The sequence below is a fragment of the Benincasa hispida genome, chromosome 6 (assembly GCF_009727055.1).
Source record: "Benincasa hispida cultivar B227 chromosome 6, ASM972705v1, whole genome shotgun sequence".
Lineage (NCBI taxonomy): Eukaryota > Viridiplantae > Streptophyta > Magnoliopsida > Cucurbitales > Cucurbitaceae > Benincasa > Benincasa hispida.
The window spans coordinates 49,983,206-50,010,986 of record NC_052354.1 but is presented as its reverse complement, the minus strand read 5'-3'; the positions used below and the strand labels follow the sequence as shown (position 1 = coordinate 50,010,986).

The 27,781-nt window shown below is 28.8% G+C and overlaps 1 protein-coding gene across 1 annotated transcript; it reads right to left on the bottom strand.

The window, feature by feature from the left end:
* Positions 1 to 326: 326 nt before the first annotated feature.
* LOC120080346 (auxin-responsive protein IAA16-like) lies at positions 327 to 9,523 on the bottom strand. The gene is made up of 5 exons (XM_039034989.1): positions 9,116 to 9,523; positions 2,792 to 2,997; positions 1,704 to 1,815; positions 1,083 to 1,144; positions 327 to 570 (listed from the first exon to the last, which is right to left on the bottom strand). Exons 1-5 carry the CDS (start codon positions 9,379 to 9,381, stop codon positions 533 to 535), a joined length of 684 nt encoding a protein of 227 aa, XP_038890917.1. The 5' UTR covers positions 9,382 to 9,523; the 3' UTR covers positions 327 to 532.
* Between the last annotated feature and the right edge of the window lie 18,258 nt (positions 9,524 to 27,781).

Genomic DNA, 27,781 nt, shown 5'->3' with positions numbered 1-27,781 from the left:
TCATAAGTGGTTTTTGGGCAGAGAAAAGTTGAAGGAATTTAATTATTCTTTCAGAAAGTTGATGGATTTTTTTTTCTTTTACAAGATAAGAAAAAGAAATCAAATATTTGATTTTGAGATTGACACAGTACAATTTTATGTTAGTTGAAAAGTTGAAGGAATTTATTTAGATCAATTTCTTCTCATCTGTATTATCTAACTTTTGCTTTTATATATATATATACGAATAGATTTTGACTCATACGTAATTATTTATCTAAATAAGAATACATACAACAAAGTTAAAAGAAATCATAAAACTAAACAAAGGGGCAGAAGAAAAAACAAAAACAAAAAGGAGGATGCAATATATAATGTGAAAGGTTAAAGTTTAAATAGAAATTGTACATAAAACCACTCTATGCTAATGTTGAATTTATACATCCTTACAAATTCAACATCAATTGTTCTTATATATATATATATTAATTAGAAGAAAAAAAAATTGAAAAATGGTACATAACAAACAATTTTTTATAAAGGCAAAAACAGCTCAGCTTCTGTTCTTTTGTTTCTCCATTGCTCTTGGTGCTGTCCATAATTAATTAAATCATAAAAAATCAAGAAGATACCCCAACAAGTATGTGTATAATTAATTTTATATTGATCTTTATTTCCCTTCCATGCATCTTTTCTTTTCTTTAATGTGATAATATTAATTATAAGATCATGAAATCATTGAAGTCCATTATTGTATTTTAAAAGTTAAAACTTATTTATTTTTCAAAAGATCCTCTTTTTGACCTTTTATTAATAAATAAATATAATTTTTAAAAACACTAAAACCTATTTGATAATCATTTAATCTTTTTGTTTTTATTTTTGAAAATTAAGTCTATTTTATCTACATTTCTTATGACGATTTGTATCTTTCTTAAATACGATGGTTAAATTCTTAGCAAAATTTCAAACACACAAAAACAACTTTTTGAAAGTTACTTTTTTTTTAATTCTCAAATTTTGACTTGTTTTTTAAACCATTTGTAAAAAATAGATAACAAAGTAAAAAAATTGGAGGTGGAAGTAATGAAAGTGTGACATACCTAATCCAATGGCTTCAGACTCTTTCATGATCCTCAAACGTTTGCATGAATCAACAAACATCCTAGGTCAAATTAACGTGATAATATAATTTGTGAGCTTTCAACATTTCCACTGATAAAATAAATAAATACATATATGTGGCTCCTGAGTTATATTCATAATATTAAATTTCCACCGATATGTCGATATTTTTAAATTTCTATGAGTTATTCGATATCAACATGAGAGGTGAAACGATATTTCCATTGTAATTCAAAAAAAAAAAAAATTAAAAAGCAATAAAATGACAATAATATTAATATAATATAAATAATAGATATACATATGTTAAATTATTTAAAAATCATAAAATATTTTTATAATTCTTTTAGAAATATCCATCGAAATTATCAACATTTTATTGATATTTCCATCAAAAATTTTGAAAAAGTAAGACTTCGATATTTCATACATTTTAAACTTTCTTATACTTGTATGGGTCGAAATTTTGAAATGAAGCCTATATTTGACATTTTAGTTTATCAGAATTAAACTCATATACTATAATGATTCAAACTTTATGAAGTTAAAATTTTGATAATAAATGCAAAATTTATTAAAATGAGAAAGAATAAACTCACTCCCATGGGACATCACCAACAAGCATCCAATCTCCATCTTTGTCTTCATAAGTGGGTACATATTCTGAGCCATTCAGAAGGTCTACCAATTTTCCTTCTGATTCACACTTTCCTGTCAATTGCCATTCAAAACATAACTAAAGTTTTCATCTAAAATCCCCCCAAATTACCTTTTGGGTTAAAATATATTTTGAGTCTCTTTATCTTCCGGTTCAACAAAATTTTGGTGTTTAGAGGATCGAACATCTAACTCTTAGTTGATGGTATGTATCTTAATCAATTGAACTATTAGTTATACTTAAGTTGTCGAAAATGGACTTTAATTAGTGTTGTACTCTAAAAAAACATGACTTCTAAGTGTGAATGAAATAATGAACCAACCTTAGAAACTTTTGAAAGTAACACCATTATAATTTATTTACTAATTCAATTCATATTTACAAAAATAATATCAAATTTCTAAAAGTACATAAACACTAAACCATGTATGAGAAAAAATGGTATCTTTTGGACATTAGTAGAATATGGGCCTTCTATTAGGGCCTCTTATGTAGTAAAGATTTAAACAAATGGAATATAATTGTAAATACAATAATTTAGACCCAAACTATTAGCGGTATAGTATAATGTAGAAAATTCTAAATATAAAAAATAAAAAAAAATAGCAAATTCATCAACTACTTAATCGCTAACACACAGTTCTGGGTCTAAAATATGAAAAGGACCTAACAATGTTGCAGGAGTTTGAATATAGGACCTTTTGAACCAACCTACACTTATACCATCTTAAATCACTGATAGACCAAAAAACTTATCTTGTGAATAAATGCAAATTTAATTATATCATATAACAGATCTTTCATACATATTTTAAAACTACTCTTGAAGTAGAAATGTATTAAAACATTTTATTTGCGAGCTTTCTATCCAAATTTTATTTTAGGTCACTGGTACATCATTTCAATTTTTTTTTTTTTTTTTTGAAATAAAGGGCAAAAAGTTCACGAGTTCCTTTTTAGTTCTACCAAAATTAAAATAAGGTGAGAGAGCATTCATAAAATTTACGAAAAGAAAAAATAGAAAATTACCAATAGTGAAGGAGCTAAACATATTTGCAAGGGCATGAGAGAGGTCTTTGTAGCTGCCGTATAGCTTCAAGTCCACCTTACGTAAATAAGGCGCACCGTCCATACTGACTTTTACGAACGACGCGCCACCGTCATCGCCGCCGTTCCTCGCTGCTCCCAAATTCTTCCTTGATGATCTAACTGGTGGCCAACCCACTACTTGTGCTCTGTTAATATTGCATTCCAAATAACCAAATCAAATTAACATTAACCAACCTTTTTTTTTTCTTTACTTAATTATATACTTAAAATAAAAAAGAAAATCATTGCTTTCGATTTATCTTAAAAAGTTACTTTTTATCTATATTGGTTAAATAATAATAATAATAAATTTAATGCAATAAAATCAAATATAATTATGTTATATTATATATTCACAATTTTAATAGTGACCTATTTTAAAATTTAGACTAAATTAATAAAAACATTCCCAAGCTTTATATTTTGGGTAAAAAATATCCCTAAAGTTTTAAAAGTTTCAAAAATACTCATAAACATCCAAATGAGTTCAAAATACTCTTACCGTTAGTTTTGGATGGAAACGGTTAAAGTTTTCTTTCAAAAATATCTATGAACTTTCGAAAAAATTCAAAAATACCTTTAACTTAAAAAAAGTTCAAAAATACTCCAACCATTAATACTTCAACATAAACCGTGACTCGTAAGAAAAATAACTTTAAAAATTTTTAAAATATGCTCTTACCATTAATATGGTGATCAATTTGTTTGAAGTTCTCCTAAATTTGAAAAGAACCAATTTTAAAACAAATTATATAAATATCCTCATTTTTTTCATATACATACTCTCATATTTCTCTTAATTGTCCAATTCTTAGTTTACACCAATTTTCTCAACAACCAAAATTTTAAGTTAAAGCATAAAATCCCACAAGATTTCACAAAACTCTAAAATCAAAATCTCCTCTTAAAATATACCAAAACGATAAATAGTCAAATAAAAAATGTATTTGGCTATTAACACACAACTACTATCATACAATTTTGTTAGAATATGCAAGTCATAAAATCATTTGGTGCTTTATTTATTATCTTTCTTGTTATTATAATTCACATACCTTAATTGAAGTGTACCATTTTATTTATTTATTTATTTTAAATAAACAAGTGTCAAACAGTTAACAAAAAGGAGAATAAGATTGTATTGAAAAAGGAAAGGGAGAAAAAGATGGAAAATAGAGAGGTAAGACGATATTAACAGTTTCTATCCATATAACAAGAATGATATTTTTTAACTTTTTTTTAGTTTTTAAAACTTAAAGGGCATTTTTTACACAAAGTGTAAAGTTCAGTGGCATTTTTAATAATTTAACCTAAAATTTACTGAAGGTATGAAGACCAAAACTGGATAGGATAATTGCAACGGGTAGTTTTTTTAGGGCTAATAATTAAATATGTAGTCACATTTTTTAAGAATTGCAAATATAGCAAAATTTATTGATGATAGAATCTATCTATCGGTAAAAGACTCTTATCAATAATAGAATATATCGTTGATAGTCCCTTATTAACAATATAGTCTATCATTGATAGACTCCGAGAGTTGTATCTAAATCTTGATACATCTGTAAATATATATATATATATATTATATATATTATATATATATATTGTATTATTATTTACTAATACTTGTGTCTGATTGCTATATTTGTAACTGACTCTTGAAAATACGGAGACCAAAATGATTTTTTAACCATGATTATTTCAAGGTCTTCCTTCCAGTTTCTAAATGAATACCTTAATCTTTTAAAAAGTAAGATTAGTCTCAATAAGTTGGTCTTGAGGTCGACAAAGTCTTCTAAAACTAATGGTTTGGTAGGCAATGAGCATAATGTAAGGAGAGGGATCAAGAACAAAAAATTCACCAAAAAAAAAAAAAAAAATGCGCCATGAATGCAAAAAATTTATTCTTTGTTAGGTTATTTTTTACTTCAAATTTTAAAATTTTATTTTATTAGTCATTAACTAAGAATTCGTGTCAGTTAGCTTCATCAACGAAGCTCAAAAATTGACACAAGTTCAACTTAAACTCGATCTAAGTTCGACTTAATAGATTACTTATCATTGGATCAACCGACATATATATATATATATATATATATATATTTCTTCCTATATTATACTTTACATATTAAAAAAAAAGTCAACTTTTTAATATTATTTTTTAAATATATTTAGATGTAAATAATTATTAGTTAACATAGACAAAATTAAGTGTTAAAAACTAATTTAAATTTTAAGAGAATCAAATATTGAGCATTTATAATATCAATGATTTTATTAAGAAAATGTAATAAAAATATAAAATGAATTCAATAAAAATCAAACTTTAATAAATTTTAGTAATAGTTCATTGAGAAAATTTAAAATATACAAATAAAATTTAAAATTATTAAATAATTAATATTCAATTGGTTAATCTAATTGGTTAGTCCAAATTCAACTCAAACTCAACCTAAATTATAATTCAATGAGTCAAGCCCAAGGTTTGGGTCGTAGGCTTAACTAATGAATATTGGATCGATCCGGTTCAAGCCCAAATAATATCTTGAACCCTTAGGCTTAGGTCTGGAATAAACTTGGACCTTCACTTTTTAAATTTGGGATAAATTGAACCGGCTCATTGATGAATGTGATAGGCATGTATAGAACTTTATTGTGTTCAGTTTTTAGGTCCGATTCAAATTTATTAAAAGAATTAAATTCAAATAAAAGTATTCAGAAATTAAAAAATCAAAAGATAATATTGAGTCACATTTAATAATTTTTTGGTTTTTATTAATATTTAAATTTTAAAATTTGTGTTTGTTTTTTCGCAATCGTTTATACTGTGATTTTTAACCTTTGTAAAGAAAGATGTGAATTATTTAACCTTATTTAAAAAAAATGAGGTTTTTAAAGAAATACATTTTTAGCTTTCGAAACATAGTATAGATTTTGAGAACATTTATTTTTTTAAAAAAAAGTAAACAAAAAAAATATTGGTATTTATAAGCTTAATATTTAATAAAAACTAAAAATCAAATAGTTATTAAACAGAACCTATAAGTTTAGGCCTCATTTGATAATAATTTTGTTTTTAGTTTTCTATTTTAAAAATTTATGCTTATTTCCTCTTAAATTTCATACTATTGTTCTCATATATTTTGAAGAAACAATTAAATTATTAGTCAAATTCTTTTTTAAAAAATTTAAAAACAAAAACAAAACAAAATTTAAAAAAATAGTTTTCAAAATTTGGCTTAATTTTTATTTTGAAAATATTACAGAAAAGTGAATAAAAAGACAGATGAAAATAGTGTTTATAAACTTAATTTTCAAAAATAAAAAATCAAATACTTATCAAATTGAACTTTAGGAAAGAAAATCTGATTCAAAATAATCTTTTCTTTGTCTTCAAATAAATATATTATTTTAAGAAAAAATAATCAAGCAATCAACAATTACAATTTTTCAGTTTATATTCATTTTTGTTATTTAAAAAAAAAAAAAAAAAAAAGTCAACATTGTAAAACTATTTCTAAATTTGGAGTATGCATCTTTTTGTTATAGTTTAGAAATATTTGGTTGGTGGGAAAAAAGTAAGATTCCATATGTTTTGTTATTTTTCTTCATTTTCCCGACAACCAACCAACCAAACCATTCAATCTTCTCACCCTTTCTTCTAACATCACCTTAACATAACTTTTTTTCTTTTCTTTTCTTTTCTTTTCTTTTTTTTTTTGACAATCCCAAGAAATCCTTTTTAATCATCTTCAATAATAATTCTCTTTCGTATATCTTTACTTTTATATTCCAACTTTTATATATATATATATAATATATATATAAAAAGCATGAAATTGTTTTTTCTTTTTTTTTGAAAAATTCTTATAAATAGAAAATTTTTAAATTATTTACACTTTGTACTTTTGAAACTTTTTGCTATAAAGTTTAAATATTTTAAATATTTTTTATATTTAAAAATGCCCATTTTTGTCTTATATTTATATTGTCTTTTTTTTTTTTTTTTTTTTTTTTTTTACACAATACTAACAAATAAGTAGATTCCGAGTAAAGAATAGATACCTTATTTAAAGTGATTAGTATGCTAACCAATTCTCCTTCCTTCTAATTATTGTACTAAAAATGTAATAAAGAAAGAATATTCAAAATCCATAGTCTTGTATGGATTATTTTAGCTATGTCAAGCCAGCAGAAAAAAAAATAGTTTTTGAAATAATTGATATAGATATGTGTATTAGAAAAAAAAAATCTCCCATTAATTTTAAAATATAAAAAAATGTTTAAGCCCCGTTGGACAAGCATTCGTTTTTTGTTTTTGTTTTTTAAAATTAAATTTACAAACATTACTTACCCCTCTAAATTTCTTTCTTAGTTATCTTCTTTTTTACCAATAATTTAAAAAACTAAAGAAAAATATATTTAAAAACTTGTATTTGTTTTTAAATTTTAGCTAAGACTTTAATAATTGTACTAATAAAGATGCAAATCATTATGACAAATGTGGAAGAAACATACTTAACTTTCAAAATCGAAAACTTAAAACGAAATGGTTACTAAACGAACTCTTAAATTTTAAGATAACACTATAGATTGTTCCCACAAAAAAGAAAAAAAATAATAAATAACCTATTGTATGATAATATATATATATATATCTAATATCACGAGAGACACTTTTTAGTTTTGCGAGAAAATTTGTGACTAAATCTTCAAACGGTTTCATATATAATCGTGATTCATATTATACAGGTTAAAATATCATTTTGATATTTATAATTTGAGTATCGTTCTATTTTAATTCCTATGATATTATAGTTTAACGTATTATTACGATAAATTTAATTATATTAATACTTTAGTACAAATGTGAAAATTTAATATCTTCCCTTTTAATAAATCTTAAATTTAGCATTTCAAAATTAAATTTGATCAAAATTCATCCATTGAGTGATCATAATAATCTTCATGCCAGAAATGATAGTGTATGAATATGTCTCCAAATTTTATAAAGAAAATGTTAACCGAAATTTTAAATAAATAAACTAACATTAAAAATATTATTTTTAAGATTTATCAAAAGTTAAAAGGATTAAATTTACACATTAGAAAATATACATCACTATACTAAATTTAAATTTAGTAGGAATATGTCATCACAGGTATAAAATTTAAAATATTTTGTAGTTAACCCATTATATTTTTCCCTCCAAGAGAAAACTTTCATCTATATTCCTTTTTAATTCTTTTGACTTAAACAGTTATTTTATTTTAGACCTAATAGTTAACCAAATTAATTTGATTATAAACAAAATATATTTTGAACTCCAATATTTTCAAAATTGATATAAAAAAAAATAGAATTGACTTAAAATACCAACTTCATTGCTCCATTTTGATCTTAAATTTTTTAAATATTTATTTAAAAAAACGTAGAAAAAAACAGAAAAAATAAATTGAAATACAAATTGCTAAACGGTTTCAAATGCTCATGGGTGGGGATCAAACCCCATCGGTTTCAAATACTCATAGGTGGGGATCAAACCCCATCCATCAAGATTGATAGAAAAGTTGATGCTAGTCGAATTATGCTTATATTTACATTTTTTTCTTTTTTTGATAGCAATGAAAATACATAAATGATAGGGAAATTTTTACCAATAAAAAAATCACACTATTTAAAGAAATAGCAACAAAAATATTTTTAAATATAAAAAATAATTTAAAAAGTTAAAAAATATATATCTATCAGCGTCTATCCACTTCTATCGACGTCTATTAAGGAAGATTAAATTTTTTTTATTTTATGTAAATGGTTTTTCTTATTTTTCTTATTTTTGAAAATCTAAAAAATTGATGCCTCTTTTTCTTTTGAAAAGAGAAAAAATATAGTTTTCTTTTCAATTTCTTTTAGAAAACAAAGTTTATGCTTAATATAATTATAGTAATTAATCACCTATTTTTCCATGCCCAATAATGAAGTTTAATAAATTTTGACTCAAATATGAGAAAAAAAAACTGTAAATTTCACAACCTATTTCAAAATTACTTTTTTACATTCATGATATCGTTTTAAAATGGTTTAAAAATCTAAAAATCGAGACATGAAACAGGTAATAACTTATATACGAAAATTCAAAATTGACAGGTAATATAGGTTTTTTTAAAAAAATAAATAAACAAGAAAATTCAAATATATTTTTTTAAAAAAAAAAAAAAATAGGCATGAGCATTATTGAGAGAGAGGGGAGAAAAAATTACTTGGAAGGAGGTTTAGCAAAATCGTTAGAGCGTTGCGAAGAATTCTTAATCTCTTCCAAATTCGTCGGCTCCTCCTTTACCGACGCCATTGTACAAGATAAATTAAGCTTCAAATCCACAGTTTCCATAAACCCTCTCTTCCCCGCCGAACTACTCTTCCCGCCGTTGACTTCGCCGCCATCGCCACCGGGCAAGCCTAGCCGTAGCTCCGTCTGCTCGAAATTGATTAGGATCGCTCTGTACTCATCGTTCTGCCCCGATTCCATTACTCTGCTATTACTCTGTTTTTTTTTTTATTTCTTTTTCTTCGAATTCGAATGAAATTTTGCCCTAATTGTTCTGATTTTGCTTCTGAAATCGCTGAGATCGAGAAATTTTGTTTGTAGAACCGACGAATTTGAGATTTGGGGATTGGAATTGGATATTATATTAATTATTATGTTCTGCGAAATAGACCTCTTTTTTTTTCTTTTTGGAAATATGGGGGTTGGAATTTGAGTTGAAATGACGGTTTTGGGTATATAAATGTTGAGAAATGACTCTACGATATATGGAGAGGAAAGTGGGATTATTTTGGGAGTTTTTTTTTTCCTAATTCTTTTTAGGTTAAATTGTAAGTTTATTCCTAGTTTTGAAACTCTCACAGTCGTGTTTAATGTTCTAAAATTAATTAATTCTATCTATTAGATTTATGAATTTGTAATTTATGTCTCATAGGTAGTTGAACTTTTAATTATGTATCTAAATAATTATGTATCTAATAATATTTAGAGTTTGAAAAAAAAATCTAACAAATTTTTAATTTTTAATTATGTGTCATATGGTATTGATATTTTTATGAATTTTAAAATAAATCATGAATGTATCAAACACAAAATTACGGAGTTAGTATTTATCTAAGACACAATTTCTTTTTTTTCCCTATTAAAGCAATGGATTGAAAAACATGTTGAATACATTAAGTATCAATTGGATACAAAATTAAAGGACATCATAAACATTTCAAACACTAGGAAACATATAACTTTTTAACTTCATAAGTTTGTTATATGCAATTTTGAAGTTCAAAGACTAGACTTATAATTTAGATTTTAGTTTGAAATTTGTAAAACAATGGTTGGAAGTTATGTTCTTAGAAAAATTAGACATTATAGTAAATTAAAAATGAATTCTTGATTGATTAATCAATAATTTTTTTCAAAGCATTTAAGCAATTAAAACTCTTGTAATTGTCAATATTGTCTTTCTTTTACCTTTATAAATGCAATTCCATGTGAGACTAAACTTTTTATCTATAATAATATCATAAAAACTATCTTTAAATTGGTCAAAACTTACCAGGGCCGACTAAAAAGTGAAGGGTAGTTTTAAAATAATGGATCGAAATAGAAATTAGATCCAAACTATGAGGGTATATAGGTAATTTTATGCGTTAAAATAAAGTCGGATTTTGAATTAGCAAAATATGAAAAGCTAGTTCAAATTTAGAAATTTAGCTCTCCACTCATTGACATGAATAGAATATGCTAGTTTTCAAATTTTAATCAATTCTTTTTTTTTTTTTTTTTTTTTTGGAACAAAAGTGTGATCCTTTTTTCCTAAAAAGAAAAGTGAGATCCTTTTCAAAAAGATGGAATGTGTGTTTGTGTTGGCTCACGCGAATAGCATGATAACATCAGAAATAATTTGGACGGCGTAGATGGTGCCACGTGGGTCAGTTTGTTGGAATTGAAGTGATGTCACGAGTGACGTCGTTTTGGAAAATGATTATAGAACGACAAGGCCTATTGGAGTGGAGAGTCCCCTTTTTAGAGCTTTTTGGATTTGTTTGTTAATCTCCAACACTCGGTCATTTGTTTACTAATCGGGTTTTTAAATTATATATTAGTTCTTAATATTTGTCCAAAAAAATAAATAAACAAGTTAGATTAGAACTTAGGTCACATTTATCCTACCTTAAATATATAGTAATCTAAAAAGTGAGTCCTATTTGATTACATTTACTATTGTTTATCTTTGTTCTATGATTATAATGAAATGTGAGGCCCACTTTTAAGTCTGTAATCGAATAACAAAATTCACGGTGGCTGATCAATCCAATTATGTTTCAAAATTACATAGAATCCACTAGGTGATATTGTTATTGTTATCACTATTGTTACTATTACAATATGAAAAGTATGAGTTCTGTTATCGGTAAACGGTAATGGTAATAGTAAATGTAACAAATTTATGATTATTAATAAACATGATCATAAGCAATCCAATTTCATTTGCGATCGTAATCTATCACCATTGACCTATCAATAAAAATCTATTACGATTACACCAATTCTCACTACGAATTGGTAAATGTGGCCTTAGAACTGTTATATATATTGTGTATTTTATTTGCATGTCACTACGTCGGATCAATACAAGAAATTATGTTTTTTTTCCTGGTGTCGAAATTTTTGTCGATAGGAACATCATCTTTCAACACTAATAAATAGCGTCGAGAGAAGTTACTTTATGTTGACGCCACAAAAAGAAATGTTGGAAGAGGGACTTCCTCCTTGTGAATTATTGTAAGTAGAAGAGTGAACATGTTTTATATTTTATTAAACTTATCTCGTTACTTAGTTTTGTGTTAAGATATAATATTATTATCAAGGTTTTATATTAGTCGAAAGAGAAATATTGATTGTTAGCTACATGTGAAACCATCATAAAATTGTTTTTATTTAAATGGTGGAACGAATTAATGATGGCAACTAACTAAGGTTGGTAAAATTTTCCACAGGGTCGGATTCCCGCAAGCCCCGCCCCAATCAGGATAGAGAATCCCCGATTTAATCAGGGATGAGGTCAAATCGGAGACCTCTTTAGAGTCCCTGAACAAGAAATAGAGTGGGGATGGGGAGGGTATCCCTGCCTCGCCCTGATTAAATTTTTAAATACATTATATATTATATATACAAATGTATTAGATATTTTAATTTTTTACCTTTAACCTAATCTAAAACCAACTAAAGTGTCCAAACCCAAAACAAAGAAAATTTTTGAAAAAATAAAAATAAAAAAGGTCCCAACAAAGGGAAACGGTGGGACCCATTCCCTGACAGGGAATCTCCGGCCCTATCCTCGCCTTCAAATGGCGGGGGTGGAAATGACGGGAAATTCTTCCATCGGAGACGAGGATGGAAAATTCCTCCTCGCCCCCGATCTCATTGCCAATCTTACAGGTAATAGTTAGAAAATATAAAGAGATGGAAACAGTATCATTTACCTCTTCGTTGTGCATGATCGAGTCGCGCGGTTAAACGATGTAAGACAACCTTATCGTTTATCTTGTCGTACTAAGCGATGGAGTCTTGGAGACTAAGCGATAGTGGTATCGCTTACCTTATCGTCTACCTTGTCGTACTAAGCGATGGAGCTCGAAGACTAAGCAATAGTGATATCGCTTACCTTATCGTCTACCCTGTCTTACTAAGCGATGGAGCCTCGGAGACTAAGCAATAGTGATATCGCTTACCTTATCGTCTACCCTGTCTTACTAAGCGATGGAGCCTCGGAGACTAAACGATAGNAGACTAAGCAATAGTGATATCGCTTACCTTATCGTCTACCCTGTCTTACTAAGCGATGGAGCCTCGGAGACTAAACGATAGTGATATTGCTTACCTTATCGTCTACCTTGTCATACTAAGCGATAGTGCCATAGAGACTAAGCGATAGTAGTATCGTTTACCTTTGCCGTACTAAACGATAGGACGCTGATGCTACATGATCGAGGTTGTCGTCTACCCTTTTGTTGTATACGATGGACTCTAGGCACTAAACGATGAATGATGTATTCAATCATTTAGCTGATCATTGTACACGATGAAGTCAAATTTACTAAGCGATAGACAGAGTGATTATAACTTTGCCTCTTCGTATTCTGTATTTCAATGAAAATGCGCAACATGCCCAATTTATACACTGTTCCCTATTTTAGGGATTCAAAGAATTAAAAAATTATATACTAAACAATTAATGAAACGAGGACACATGGTCCAATACATGAAGAAAGAATATTTGTTTGCTATCATCAATCCTAACAGAAATTTGGAGCACTAAAGGGAATAATTCTTCATGACTCTCCACAATGACATGGCAACCTTCAGTTGATGTGTCTTCTTGACTCCTCCTTTGTAAACCCCGAATTCTAAATTTCCTAGACAAGTATGTTTAGCCAAAGGAATGATATATTAAATATTTAATAACTGAAAATTCATGTTATTTATAGGAGTTATGGAAAAAGAAAAAGAAAAACATATTAAATAGGGAAGCTCACTTATTGGTTTGGGCTGGAGGCACAAAATATGGGGTGACGTGGTGATTAATCCTTGAACTCGGGAGGTGGCAGGAAGATTAAAAGAAAGAGGAACTTCGAAAGCTTGGTTTTGGCAATCTACATGAGCAAAATTAGTGGAATCGGTGCCATTTGAAAGCTGAAAGAATCTAGTTTTTGAGGTTGTCTTGCCAAAGAAAGATTGTAGGAGAAGAATAACAAAAAGTGAGGAATTTGCAGAAGAGGCAGAATCTCAGATTAATCATGGCTCGAGGTGAATATTGGAAGCTTTAGGCCAAACCATAAGGAATTTTCAGCTGAAATTTTGAGGTAAGAAAGTTAACTCAAGTTTAAACAAGTTTATAGAAGGAAGTTTCTTGAAAAGAATTCACGAATTTGATTTATGAATTTTTGAAATTGAAACAGAGAATCTGTGCAGAAGCAGACAAGTGCTTAGGAAGAACAAACAAACAGCTCACCGTGAAGAGCGAGAGCGAGATGAGGAGGATGAGGATCTCGCTCAAGATGATAATCTCGCTGATTTTGTGATGAGGATCTCGCTCAAGAAGGAAATCTCGCTAGAAATTTAGGCTGAATCTTGTTGGTATCATGAGTATCGCTAGGTTAAAGTTTGTTAAATAAATGCTTGATCTCGCTCATGAGGATGAATTCACTCATAATGGTTGTCTCGCTAGCAATGTGGTTTTGTTGAAGAAAGTTCTATTTGTAAATGAACTATTTGAGCTATTTTCAGGCCAAGAAGAGCTAGGAGAGGCGTATAAACCGTTAAGAGCCCCGACGAGCTGTGAGTGATTATGTGATGATTTAATGTTTTAATGATTTAAAAACTATGATTTCTTTGAAGTTATTTCTCATGCTAAGTATTTAAATGAAGTGCCAAACAACATATATTTGAAGCTATTTCTCATGCTAAGTAAAGCATATTTTCCATGGAAATTAACATGATTTAAATATGTTATCTTGTCCAAATACTTTCAGCATGCTTTAGTAACTCCATTTTTTTTATGAAGAACTAGTATGATGGATGAACTAGTATGATGATTTGAGCACTAAGCCTTAGTTTTCAGCTAAATGCTTATAACTAGTTATATGACGGATACTGAAGGACAATGAGAAGATATCCTAAGGATACTGAAGGACAATGAGAAATTATCCTAGATAAGTACCTAAGGTATGACGGTACTCAGTTATGAGCACGTGCACGTAAGTAATACGACGTCAAAGGATTGAGCAAGGTTATTCTCATGCTAAATTTTATGTGATTCCAAGCAACTTATTTCTATGATTGAAAGCATGATCAACGCATGATGTTACTAATGTATGAGTTTTCCAAGTATGTCTTCCATGTCTAATGCATGCTAATGGTTTTTACAAGCTAGTTCAACACGATTTAAGTCAACTTATTTTACAAAGTATGAAGTATGCGTTAAGGTTAAACCTAAGGTTGAGTGAAGCTTGATGTACTATATTTAAATACCTAGGATTGCCAAAGTACAAGCGTTGGTATTCCTAAACACAATGAAAAGGAATACTGAAGGTAAGAAAGGTATTTGAATAAATGTACCTAAGGTGTTGACGGTAGATAGAAACCTCCACGTGCACATAGTTAGTTCTGAAGGAGAGGCCGAAGTATGGGTCTCCTAGGCCATAAACTAGCAAAGAAAGGCTGATGCATGAGTCTCGTAGCCGATAACAGACGTTGGGAGCTAAAGCGATGTATGCTCGTTCTCAACTAGGGAATAATGAGGTTTAATGGTGTTTAAGAGTAGTTATCAATGTTAATGTTTAAAGGAAGTTTCTTGAGATGCCCATCGGTATATTTAAAGAAATCGACGTAGGGATCTCTCCTAGCCATAGTTCAGTATGAAAAGATCGAAGTAGAGGTCTCATCTGGCCATGGCTTGGCACTGGGAATTAGAGCGATGAATTTTCATTCTCAACTAAAATTCAGGTTTCAGATACAATGGTTTTAAAGGTTTTATGTACACATTTGCTTGGTATATTTTAGTTCCAGTATTATGTTTTCGAGCTTTTAGTTTAAGCATGAGATTTATGTTTTATTAAGTCACTCACTGGGCTTCTAGCTCATGTTTTCAAATGTTTTCCTTTCAGGTAGCGGTCAGTTCTCAAAAGACTTTTCTGTTGTTGCTCTGCCACTCAAAGAAACAGGTTAAAGGAAGCGTAATTGAATACCTGTATTAGTTAGTACACATGTGTCTGTCTAGTGATTAGTATTCTTGATGGGGCTCACTAAGTTGTAATATCCATGTATAAACAATGCTGCGAAACCCTGTAATGTAAGTGTGTTAAGTTCTGAGTTAATATGTATGTATTCAGGGTTTGAGCAAAATTTAACAGGTAAGATAGGCAGTAAGTGCCAGGAAAAGGGTTGGTAACTGCTGCAGTCACCATTCCATCCAGGTTAAGAGGGTAATCTGGTGAGGGGTGTGACATCCGCTGAAGTGACATTTTCTCTAACAGAATGTCTATCATTAACACTCATTTTTTAATAAAAATTTCCATTGTTAGTGTTGACTGTTGGTCGAAGCCATATTTAGCAACACTGTGAAGGTAGTGTCCGCCGGCAAAATTGTGACATTTTGTATACCATCGGCATAAGTCACGTTTTTGGACGTTAAGAAGGTAGTGTTGATAGAGCCTCTACTTAAAAAACGTAATGTCTCGACGAGAAAAATTCCAATGAGGAATTTGTGATGCAACTGCCGACAATCATAATTTCATCGAGAAAATCTTTGTCTATGTTTTTTTTTACTTCTCGAAAACCCTAAATTCCTGGAGTAAAATGTTAATAATTTTACTTCTTTATGTAACATATTATGTTAAATTATAACTCATTAAGGGTTTAGGTAATAATATTAACAACAAACAAATTATTGTATATCAAAACTGAAAATTAAAGACTGCTACTACAATTTTATGAACTCGCTTAAAAAGTAATCAACTAAGACTCTTAATATATTTAATCGATTGTCTCGTCTACAAAATTTTATCATTGTGAAAGATGTTACTTGAAATGTAGAAAGAATGAAAAGTACGATTGAATTAATTGGCTTTAAATTAGCATATGTATCCATTATTATACATGAGGTCAATACTTCAATCTTTCACTGAATTATCGTATTTAAATCTTGAAATGATTGGAAGATGCATATATTAATTAATAAAAGGGTGGTAAATTAAAAAGTAATGTTTAGACTTTTTGGATATATATGGATGATATTGAGAAGTAAGCATTGGGGAGGTTTCCTTTAAGAAGAGAAAGGAGGATAAGGTTAAAAAATGTTAAGAGGAAGATGGGATAAATCTCTACCATTACCATCTTGTCATATGCTTATACCCTTCACCACCATTAATGGTCACCATTCAAGGAACCTTTCTATATCTCTCTTTTATTATTATTATTATTTCATTTAACAAGCATATGGGTCCATCTCTCTTTTCCCTCTCCATAAAATGGGCAAAAAACCAAATCTTTTATACTATATGCAAATTTGCAATATCAATTATCAAATCACACACCCAAAGAAAACCCTAATTTTGGGGATTTGCCCCTACACAAACCTATAAAAAGTTTCCAATCAAACAAATATATGATATGAATGATATGAGTTTTTGTTGTTTGATAATTATTATTTAAATTTTTTTTCCTTTTAGGTTTGGATTTGTTTCCTATAAGAGTTTCATGCATATCCATATATTTTTGTTTTATTATTTTTTTTTATATTTGGCTTTAAAATTTTCTTTTATTGTTATTTTCGATTTTGTTTTTTCTCCCAAAAAAAAACATATATGTGTGGCTAAACAAAAGGTGTTGAATATTACTAGTAACTTTTTGATGTGATAGCGTGAATTAACCATTCATATACAAGTGACATGAGTTTTTTTTTTTTTGTAACTTGAGAATTGTAAACTATGTGGAATTATATATTTTTTTTTTAAAAAAAAAAAAAACTATGTGGAATTAAAATGTACTGAAAAATAAATTGTTATTGTTGGATTATTTATGGCAAATGACTAACAAATTAAATACATTATCAAAAAAATATATTCGGTTTTTTACTTTTTCTTTAAGATACTAACACATTAGAATTATTTATTTATTATTATGTTACGTGGAATGTGTAATAATTTTAACCTATTAAAAAAAATTATTGAAGTTTATTGGTTATCAAAAGTAGTTTGAGAACTTTGATTTTTTAATAATAGATTAGAAATTATTTAAACACTTTAAATTATAAGAAATTTTCATAGATAGAGAAAATGTCAAATTATTTATAGAAATAGTAAAAAAAATACCGATAGACGTTGATAGAAATCTATCAATATCTATCACATAGTGTTAATGATATACTTCAATCAGATTCTATCATTGATAGACACTTATAGACTTCTATCAGCCTCTATCATAGAAAATTAAATTTTACTAGTTTGCGTAAATAGTTTATTTTATTTTAATATTTTCTAAAATTTTCCTTAAATGAAACATCTAATTAGTGTAACTTAGAAATCAAATGATTCATATTTTAAAAATAATAATTAAAAAAAATAAATAAAACTTATGAAAAAGTCAACTTAACCCATATCCGATTTAAGTTGGGATTGTTGTAGTTTCTAAACAAAACTTTTACCAATTGTGGATTTTAAAAAATATTAGTCGCAATATGACCTAAATTAGTCCACGTTTATATCAGTTGTAATCCATTAATGGTAATATAAAAAGTGAGCCCCAATTGATTATTTTTGTTGTTGTTTACCTTCTTCGTAGAGTCCGTCTTGAAATTTTTAATCAAATTGTATGATCTAATTAAAGAATGAAAGGGTGCTCAATTTGATTGTGGTTGAAAATTATGTGGGATCCATTATCTTTATTGTTACCATTATAGATATTGTTATTGTAACATTACGAAAATTATGAATTTGTTACATTTATTATTACCTTTACGAGTTACCATTACCATTAAGGTCAACAGTGAGAGTAACAATAACAATAACAGTAAAACGTGACAGATTCATAATTCGAGGTAAGCGCGACCAAAAGCAATCTAATTATGTTTCTTAAGTTTGAGAAGCAAACTAAGCGTTTGATAAGTTAAATACTAAATCGTTGTAACTTAACGTATAATAATTAATATAGGCCAATTATTTTTGTATAATGTTAGGTTGATATTTAATTTCAAACGTTTTATAAGGTAATTAACTTATTTCTGTATCATTTAAATAACAATTTTTGGTGAAAGAATTACAATATTATGTGTAGCCGTATATATTTTTTCATTTTGATAAGAAAATAATGGGAAAAAAATCATACCGCAACAAATGTTATTTCACTTTAAATAAAAAGGTAAGAAAAATAAACTATTTTTTCTTTTTAATTTTCGGAACTTGAATTTTCTATAATATTAAATAAGAAGAGATAATAAAGTAAAAAATTTAAAGATGAAAACAGTATTTATATATATTATATTAAAAAACTAAAATAAAAAAATAAAAAGTTACCGAATAATATAGTAACAATTTAAAACCTAATAATAAAATAGAAACTGAACCTAGAAATAAAAGATAAGAATGTTATATTTTTAGTCCCAATAGGAAGGAACAAAACAAATGTTTGAAATTATTTAATTTTACATATGATAGATGTATATTAGTTATTATCTTCCCTCCATTAATTTTTATAAGGAAAATCATTACTTATATTTTTATTGACTTGTGCTTTACTAAATTGGGATGAGATTTTTTTTTTTTTTACAAAGTATGATATTAAATGCGTACGGAGGAAAGATTGAACGAATCTCTGATCTCGAAATTGAAAGAACACAAAATGGAAAAATTAAAACGAAATAGAAAGAACAAAAATAATAAAAAGTATGCAACACTAACAAGAAAGGGAAATTAATTAGCATGGTGAAAAAGTATATTTTTGGCCAATTAAAAAATAATTCTCAAAACCATCGTGAGATTTTTTATTTTAGGAAAAAGAATCATCATGAGATATTATTTTAAAATTTCTATAGGTATTTTTCAGTGCTTTCTTCGAATGGTTATGTAGAAATATTTAATTTAAGCAATGTCCCCACGAGCACTCAAATTGATCTAAATTAATTTAAATAGTTGTTTATGCAATTATTTAACAAATATATATATATTATTTAAAGAGTTTTAATCAATGTTTATTAAATAATTGAGAATTGTATTTTAAATTTCCAAGATGGGGATGAGTATTTTTTTAATCAATAAAAATAAGTTTTTTTTTCTTTTTAATATTCTTTTATGATTAATAAAGATTCAAACATTTGACTTCTTGATTGGCAAGTCATACTTTATGTTAATTGAGTTCTGTTCATATTGACAAAATAAGGACTTATTTGTTTACTCACAAATACACTAATTCAATTTACTAATCAAACAAATTAAATTTTCAATTTTTTTTTTTTGGCCTAAATTATATTTAGGGTTAAGCTACTTGATTCATTTGGGTATAAGGGAAAAAAAATATATTATTTTCACTCTATACAATTTCAAATACTTATCTATGTAGATTTATGCTAAGATTTTTACCTATAAAAAACAAGGTTTTTCCCCCCTTTTTTTTAATTTTTTAACTTGTTAAAAAAGAGACGTGGGAAAATGTCCAACAATATAATAGTAGTAAAAAAGTAAAAGGGAAAGTGTAATTTCAATTGACCGCGAGTAATAAAGACACATTCCATATAGTTTGTATTACAATTAAAATGTATAGTTAGATTAAATTATGAGAATTTGTTTCATATTAAGGTGCCTATAATAATTTGAGGGGAATTTCAATCAGAAATTCATAGCTTAAGGTTTAAAATATTGATTTTTTTAAAGAGTTCATTTATTAATATATTGTATTTTGTGAGTATATAATGAGTAATTAATAAGGTCCATGTTCATGGAGAATATATAATTTAATTTGGAAGAGAAAGAAATTGATAAATTATTCTTAGTAGAATGACGATGGACGACCCACATAATTAAATCGAGCTATACAAGATTATAATAAAGAAAATATGAAAATTAAATTATTCTCCTTTGTTTAGTAAAAGCCAATGTTTATTAACCGATTTAGTAATAATTAACTTGCACTCTCTATCATGTAATCTTCACAGTTGTGAGGATAGAAATTTAATATTTTATCAATGGAGAATCAAAATATTAAATTGATTTAAATTGTATTTTGTTTGAATTTATTCATACATCATTATAGTATTTTCTTAATATAAAATTTGGTGCCAATTGAAATTTATTTAATTGATTAAGACATATATTCTTGACTAACAAATTCAATCGTAAAAAATTTATAGTGATCGAACTAATAATAATAATAATAATAAATGGCTTGTAGCTTCTTCTATCTTGTTTCAATTTAATTTATTTAAAAACTTTTCTATTTTAGAATTTGACTAAGAATTCAACCATTTTATTTAAGAAAAATATTGAGCATTGTAAGAAATTGAGACAAAATAGGCTTAATCAAAAACCAAATAGTTGTCAAATGGAACTTACATTTTTACCATTGAATTTTGAGTTTTTTTTTTTTTTTTATATTTGGTTCTTAAATTTTACACTTTTACTCCTGAGTTCTTACTACTTCTCCCCTTTTGTTATCGATATTAACTTTGGGTTAATAAATTAAAATAAGTATAATGTGGACTTCTAATTAATTTTAGTATTAATGAAAAATTAATGAAAGCTAATTTGGTTATAATAAAATTCATTATTTAAGCAAACATGAACGTAGCTCAACTCGCATAATGTCCGTACTATTATTCTCGATAAAATTTCGAGGTAAACATATAAAATCTTAAATGAAACTTATAAAGATGCAAAGGAAATTAAACTCAAAACTGGAAACTATCATTAGGGTCCAATTTGATAATAATTTCGTTTTTAGTTTTATGTTTTTGAAATTTATGCTTGTCCTTTCCTATTAATTATGTAAATAAAAATAACTTTTGAAAACAATTCTTTTTAGGTTTCAAAACTTGGTTTTTTGAAATACCAATAGAAAGTGGATAATAAAACATATAAATTTGTGGTTGAAAGTATTGTTTATAAACTTAATTTTCAAAAACTATATGATCCGTTTGATATGGAAGTAGTGTTAGATGTTAAATGGTTATTAAATGCAACATTATTTTCAAAATTTTCAAAATGTTGAACTTTTAAACACTAGTGTTTATGAAAATTTTGGACAAAAAAATGTATTTGGCCTTCACATGACAGTAATGGTAAATTTCTAATTTAGAGTTGTGGAAAGAATCACATATGAAGTTATTTGCACTTTACCTTTTCCTCTTACTATTAGGAACGTACACATGTTAAAATTAGATCTAATTGACTAAATGATTAGTTGATCGTAGACTTATTTGAGTCTAAGCCCAACATCTTTTTTCTAGCTTTCAATATATTTCGTCAAGTCCAGTAACACCTACAACAACTACTATATATGAAAGTAGCGTAACATATGTTGATGCAAAAATCTGATCAACTAAACTCACCTGACTGTCACGTACCTCCAATGGTGAATTTATAATTTGGAGAAGAGGTTGCCAGCAAAACAATTAAAAAAAAAAAATAATACACCAGTGTGGTGCTTGCCAAAAACACTCTGACGCTTAAGTTAGACCTCAACATACAAGGTCAGAGCAAGTAGTTTTTAGGGATGAGTTGGGTCTACCTTCTATTGGACTATGGTACTCTATTTATAATGTAGATCATCTTGGGATTAATGCCCTAAATCTCGTAGGGTACTGTAGTTTGTAATTGTATTGTACAAACTTTTTATTTATTTAATAAAATATAAGATATTTTATTTGACATTTAGTAGCATTAAACCCACAAACGAATAAACTAACATCCAAGATTATCATTTGTAACTTAAACATGTATGTAGAGACATACAAGTGGATCATGTTTAAGTGATAATCTAAATGATTTGTAGTAGATAGATAAGGATGGATACCTTATACTTGTGACACTACGAATATAAATCCCCATTTGTAAAGACTTACATTTTACCAAGATGACCATAGGTGACATGATTTGAATCCTGCGGGAGTTGTGAACTCCTGCCTATGAAGGCGGTTCTTTGATTTGCATGGGTAAGAGTGGCCAGATCGTTGACTCAATAAGTCTACCATTTTGGGGATTCGTCTGATTGAGGAGTTGAGAACACTGCTACACAAGACGGAATTCACTCATTTCCCAACGTTGGGGTAAGTATATAAATTGTTCTCTTAAGGACTAATTTTGGGGCTTGAACAATGTGACGTCACGCCCTTTCCCGACCTGAGAGGAATTTAGTCATAGTTGGACTATGAATTATTGTTCATTAGAGGGATCAGTGGACTTAAGGAGTTAGATGTAACTACATGGACAAAACGGTAGTTTTGGTCTAGTTATACTTACGAGCAATTTGTGAAAGTTCATCGCACTATTGACTAGTTATATCTAATGGACCCAAAAATATATATGTAGTGTGAAGAGTGCAATTGTTGGCCTTTAGTGGAGTGTCCGACAGTTAATGGATGTTGAATAATTTAATTAAAAAAGTTTTATTAGCTATTCAATTATCATTGGAGCTTCAATCTATATTAGATAATGCATATGTGGTTCCAAACTTGAAAATGAACCTTATTTCTATAAAGTGCTCATGAGAACAAAAATACTTTATTTCATTTGAAGTGAATAAAGTGTTTATTTACAAAATTGGTGTATATATTTGTTTTACAATTCTCGAAGATAATCTTTATGTGCTAAGACCGTTAGTAACTAAAGCCCTACTGAACACTTAAATGTTTAAAACTGCGGTAACTCAAAATAAAAGACTTAAAATTTATTCTAAGGAAAATGCCCGTCTTTGGCACCTAAGGTTAGGACACATCAATCTTAGTAGGATTCAAAGATTGGTTAAGAATGGACTTCTAAGCAAGCTAGAAGAAAATTCTTTACGTGGGTAAGTCATGCCTTGAAAGTAAAATGACTAAAAGATCTTTTACTGGAAAAGATCATAGGGCCAAAGAACCCTTTGAACTAGTACATTCAGACCTCTGTGGTCAGATGAACGTTAAGACGAGACAAGGGTTTGAATATTTCATCACATTTATTGATGATTATTCAAGATATGAGTATGTTTATTTAATGCAACAACAGTCTAAAGCTTTTGAAAAGTTCAAAGAGTTTTAAGCCGAAGTTGAAAATGCATTAAGTATAATAATTAAACACTTTGATCTAATCTAGGTGGAGAGTTTTTGGATCTTACATTCCAAAATTATTTGATAGAACATAGAATAATATTCCAACGCTCAGATCTTAGTACACCTCAGTAGAATGGTGTATCAAAAAGGTGAAATCGCGCCCTGTTGGACATGATTCGTCTATGATGAGTAATGCTTTCTTACCTGACTCGTTTTGGGCTTATGCAGTATAGACTGCAATTTATATTTTGAACTGTGTTCCGTCCAAAAATGTTACGAAAATACCTTTGGAATTACGGAATTGTCGTAAAAGTAGTTTATGCCATTTCAGGATTTGAGGTTGTTTAGCATATGTGCTTGAGGTAAATCCTAAGAAACTAGAACCTCATTCAAAATTATGCCTATTTGTAGGCTACGCTAAAGTAACGAGAGGTGGTTACTATTGGAAATGTTGTCTTAAATCTCCTTGTAATCTTGTAGTTTGTAAACTTTGTATAAACATATTGTTCTTAATAAAATAAATGTTATTTTATAAGCATATACACAATCCAATAAACTAAGATCCTAGGTTATGTTATGTAATTTAAACAAGTATGTAGAGAAATACAAGTGGATCTTGTTTAAATAATAACTTAAACAGTCTATAGTAGATGGATAAGGCTGGATACCTTATCTTGGTGACACTACGGATGCGACCCGCTTTCTAGGTGTTACAAGTGTTGTAAAATGCTACAAATGATCTAATCTTGATCATTCATGTAGAGAAATATGAGCGGGGGTATACTATCCTATACAAAGAGTTTGTATAAGACCGGACCACAAAATGATTAGTCTATTTATATAACGTCGTTAATAATAGAGACTTACATTTCACTAGGATGACCATAGGTGACATGACCTGAATCCTGAGTGAGTTGTAAACTACTGCTCGTGAAGGCGGTCCTTTGATTTGTGTGGGTGAGAGTGGCGAGATTCACAACTCAATAAGCCTACCATTTTGAGGATTTGTCTGACTAGGGAACAAACGCACTCGTTCGTTATATGGGTTTAACAGAAATCCTAGATATGGTAGCTGACAAAGATGTTAAGGATCCATTATCTTACAAGAAGGCAATGGAGGATGTTGACAAATATGAGTGGATCACAGTTATGGATATCAAAATGGAGTCTATGTACTTCAATTCTATTTTGGATTTTGTAGATTAATTTGATGGTGTTAAACCTATAGGTTGTAAGTGGATCTAGAGGAAAAAATGGGGTGTTGATGGGAAGGTGCAAACCTTCAAAGCTAGACTTACGGCAAAGGGTTATACCCAAGTTAAGGCAGTTGACTATAAGGAGACTTTCTCACCTGTTGTCACGTTGAAGTTTATCCGGATCATTTTGTCCATTGCCTCATATTATGACTATGAGATTTGGCAAATAGATGTCAAGACAGCCTTTCTGAATGGAAATCTTAAAGAAACTATTTATATGGAGCATCTTGAGGGATTCATAACCCAATATCAAGAGAAAAAGGTTTGCAAGCTTAATCAGTCCATCTATGGATTGAAGCAAGCTTCTCGATCTTGGAATATAAGATTTGATACTGTGATCAAATCTTATGCCTTTGATCAAAAAGTTGATGAGCCTTCTATTGATAAGAGAATCATCAACAATTCGGTAGCCTTTCTAGTGTTGTATATAGACGACATCATATTCATTGGGAATGATATAGGTCTACTGACATAAATTAAGAATTGGCTAGCAACCCAATTCCAAATGAAAGATTTGGGAGAGGTGCAATTTTTTCTAGCATTCAGATCTTTAGAGATCAAAAGAATAAAACGCTAGCCCTGTCTCAAGCAGTGTACATTGAGAAGATACTTGTCAAATTTTCCATGCAGAACTCCAAGAGAGGTTTACTCCCTTTCAAGCATGGAGTTATATTGTCTAAGGAACAATGTCCTAAGACACCTCAAGAAATTGAGGAAATGAGACCAAACCCCTATGCATTGGTTATTGGCAGCCTGATATATGTGATGTTATGTACTAGACATGATATCTGCTATGTGGTGGGGATAGTCGGTAGATATCGATCTAATTCAAGATTTGATCATTGGACTATCGTTAAGAATATCCTCAAGTATCTAAAGAGAATGAGGGACTACATGCTCGTGTATGGTTTTAAGGATCTGACCCTTACAAGATACACGAATTTTGATTTCCAAACTGATAAGGATTTTAAACAATTGACATCAAGATCAATGTTCACTCTTAACAGAGGAGTAGTAGTCTAGAGGTTTTTGACTCCACAATAGAGGCTAAGTATGTAGTGACTTGTGAAGTTGCTAAGGTAGCTGTGTGACTCAGGAAATTCCCGACAGATGTGGAAGTAGTTTAAGAAATTTCAATGTCAATCACTCTTTATTGTGATAATAGTGATGTTGTGGCAAATTCCCGAAAGCCTAGGAGTCACGAGCGCGGGAAGAACATAGAACGGAAATATCATCTCATCCAAGAAATTGTGCATCGAGGGGACGTGATTGCCACACAGATAGCTTCGAAGCACAACATTGCTGATCCATTTACAAAGACCCTCATGGCTAAAGTGTTTAAGGATCACCTGCAAAGTATGGGTCTACGAGACCGGTCACATTTCGTCTAGGGCAAGTGGGAGATTTTGTATTGGACGCGTTTTTTGCCCTAGTTTATTGCTTTGTGTACTTGTATATTAGTGTGACTTCTATATTGTACATTCCACTAGCTTTAGGACAAGTGGAAGATTGTTGGGGTTGATGCCCTAAATCTCGTAAGGTCTTGTAGTTTGTAATTGTATTGTACAAATTTTTTTTTATTGCATAAAATATGAGATGTTCTATTTGACATTTAGTAGCATTAAACTCGCAAACCAATACGCTAACATCCAAGGTTATCAACTGTAGTTAAAATATGTATCTAGAGACATATAGGTGGATCATGTTTAAGTGATAACCTAAATGGTCTTTAGTAGATGAATAAGGCTGGATACCTTATATTAGCGACACTACGAATACGACCCCCTTTGTAGAAGTTACAATTGTTTTAAAGTTCTACAAATGATCTGATTCTGATCATTCATGTAGAGACATGTAAGCAGGGGTATTTTACATAAAGGAGTTTGTAGAAGATCGGACCACGAAATGACTAGTCTAGATATATAACGTTGTTCATAATAGAGACTTACATTTCACCAGGATGACTATAGGTGACATGACTTGTATCCTGAGTGAGTTGCGAACTCCTGCCTATGAAGACGGTTATTTGATTTGTATGGATGAGAGCAATCAAATCGCTGACTCAATAAGCCCACCATTTTGGGGATTCGTCCGATTAGCAAGTTGGGAACACAGCTAAGCAAGACGAAATTCACTCCTTCCCCAACGTCGAGGTATATAGATAAATTATTCTCTTAAGAACTTATTTCAAGGCTTGAACGATGTGGCACCACACCCTCTCTTGGCTGAGAAAAGTTTAACCATAGTTGGACTATGACTTAATGTTCATTAGAGGGATTAGTAATACTTAAGTAGTTAGATGTAATTATAGGGGCAAAATGGTAAGTTTGGCCTAGTTGTATTTACGAGCAATTTGTAAGTGTCATCGCACCGTTAACTGATTATATTCAATGGACACATAATTATATCTATAATGTGAAGAGTGCAGTTATCGGTCTTTAATGGAGTGTCTGATAGTTAATGGATGTTGAATTATTTAATTAAAGAAGTTTAATTAATTATTCAAGTACTATTGGAGCTTCAATCCACAGGTCCACGAGGTCCCCTGTATAACTCAAAAAGGATTTAATGAGAATCAATTTTGGATTAATTTTAATTGTTCAAATTAAATGGGGGAATTAATTATATGTGATATAATTAATTTAATTTAATTATGTATGATATAATTATTATAATGTATTTGATACATTATAATATAAAGTTTATCTGAGAGGAAATAAATATTTGAATGTAGTTCAAATATTAATTATGTCAATTGAATTCAAATAATTAATTTTAATATAAATGAGATTTATATTAAATATCATACATTAATGAGAGAATAAAAACT

What these genes read in the sequence shown, in the direction of transcription:
- LOC120080346 (XM_039034989.1), bottom strand. Translation starts at nt 9,381, where the DNA reads ATGGAATCGGGGCAGAACGATGAGTACAGAGCGATCCTAATCAATTTC. An exon ending in TTTGCTAAACCTCCTTCCAA is followed by an intron (nt 2,998 to 9,115) that starts GTAATTTTTTCT and finishes CAATATTAACAG; the next exon opens with AGCACAAGTAGTGGGTTGGC. An exon ending in GTTGGTGATGTCCCATGGGA is followed by an intron (nt 1,145 to 1,703) that starts GTGAGTTTATTC and finishes AATTTGACCTAG; the next exon opens with GATGTTTGTTGATTCATGCA.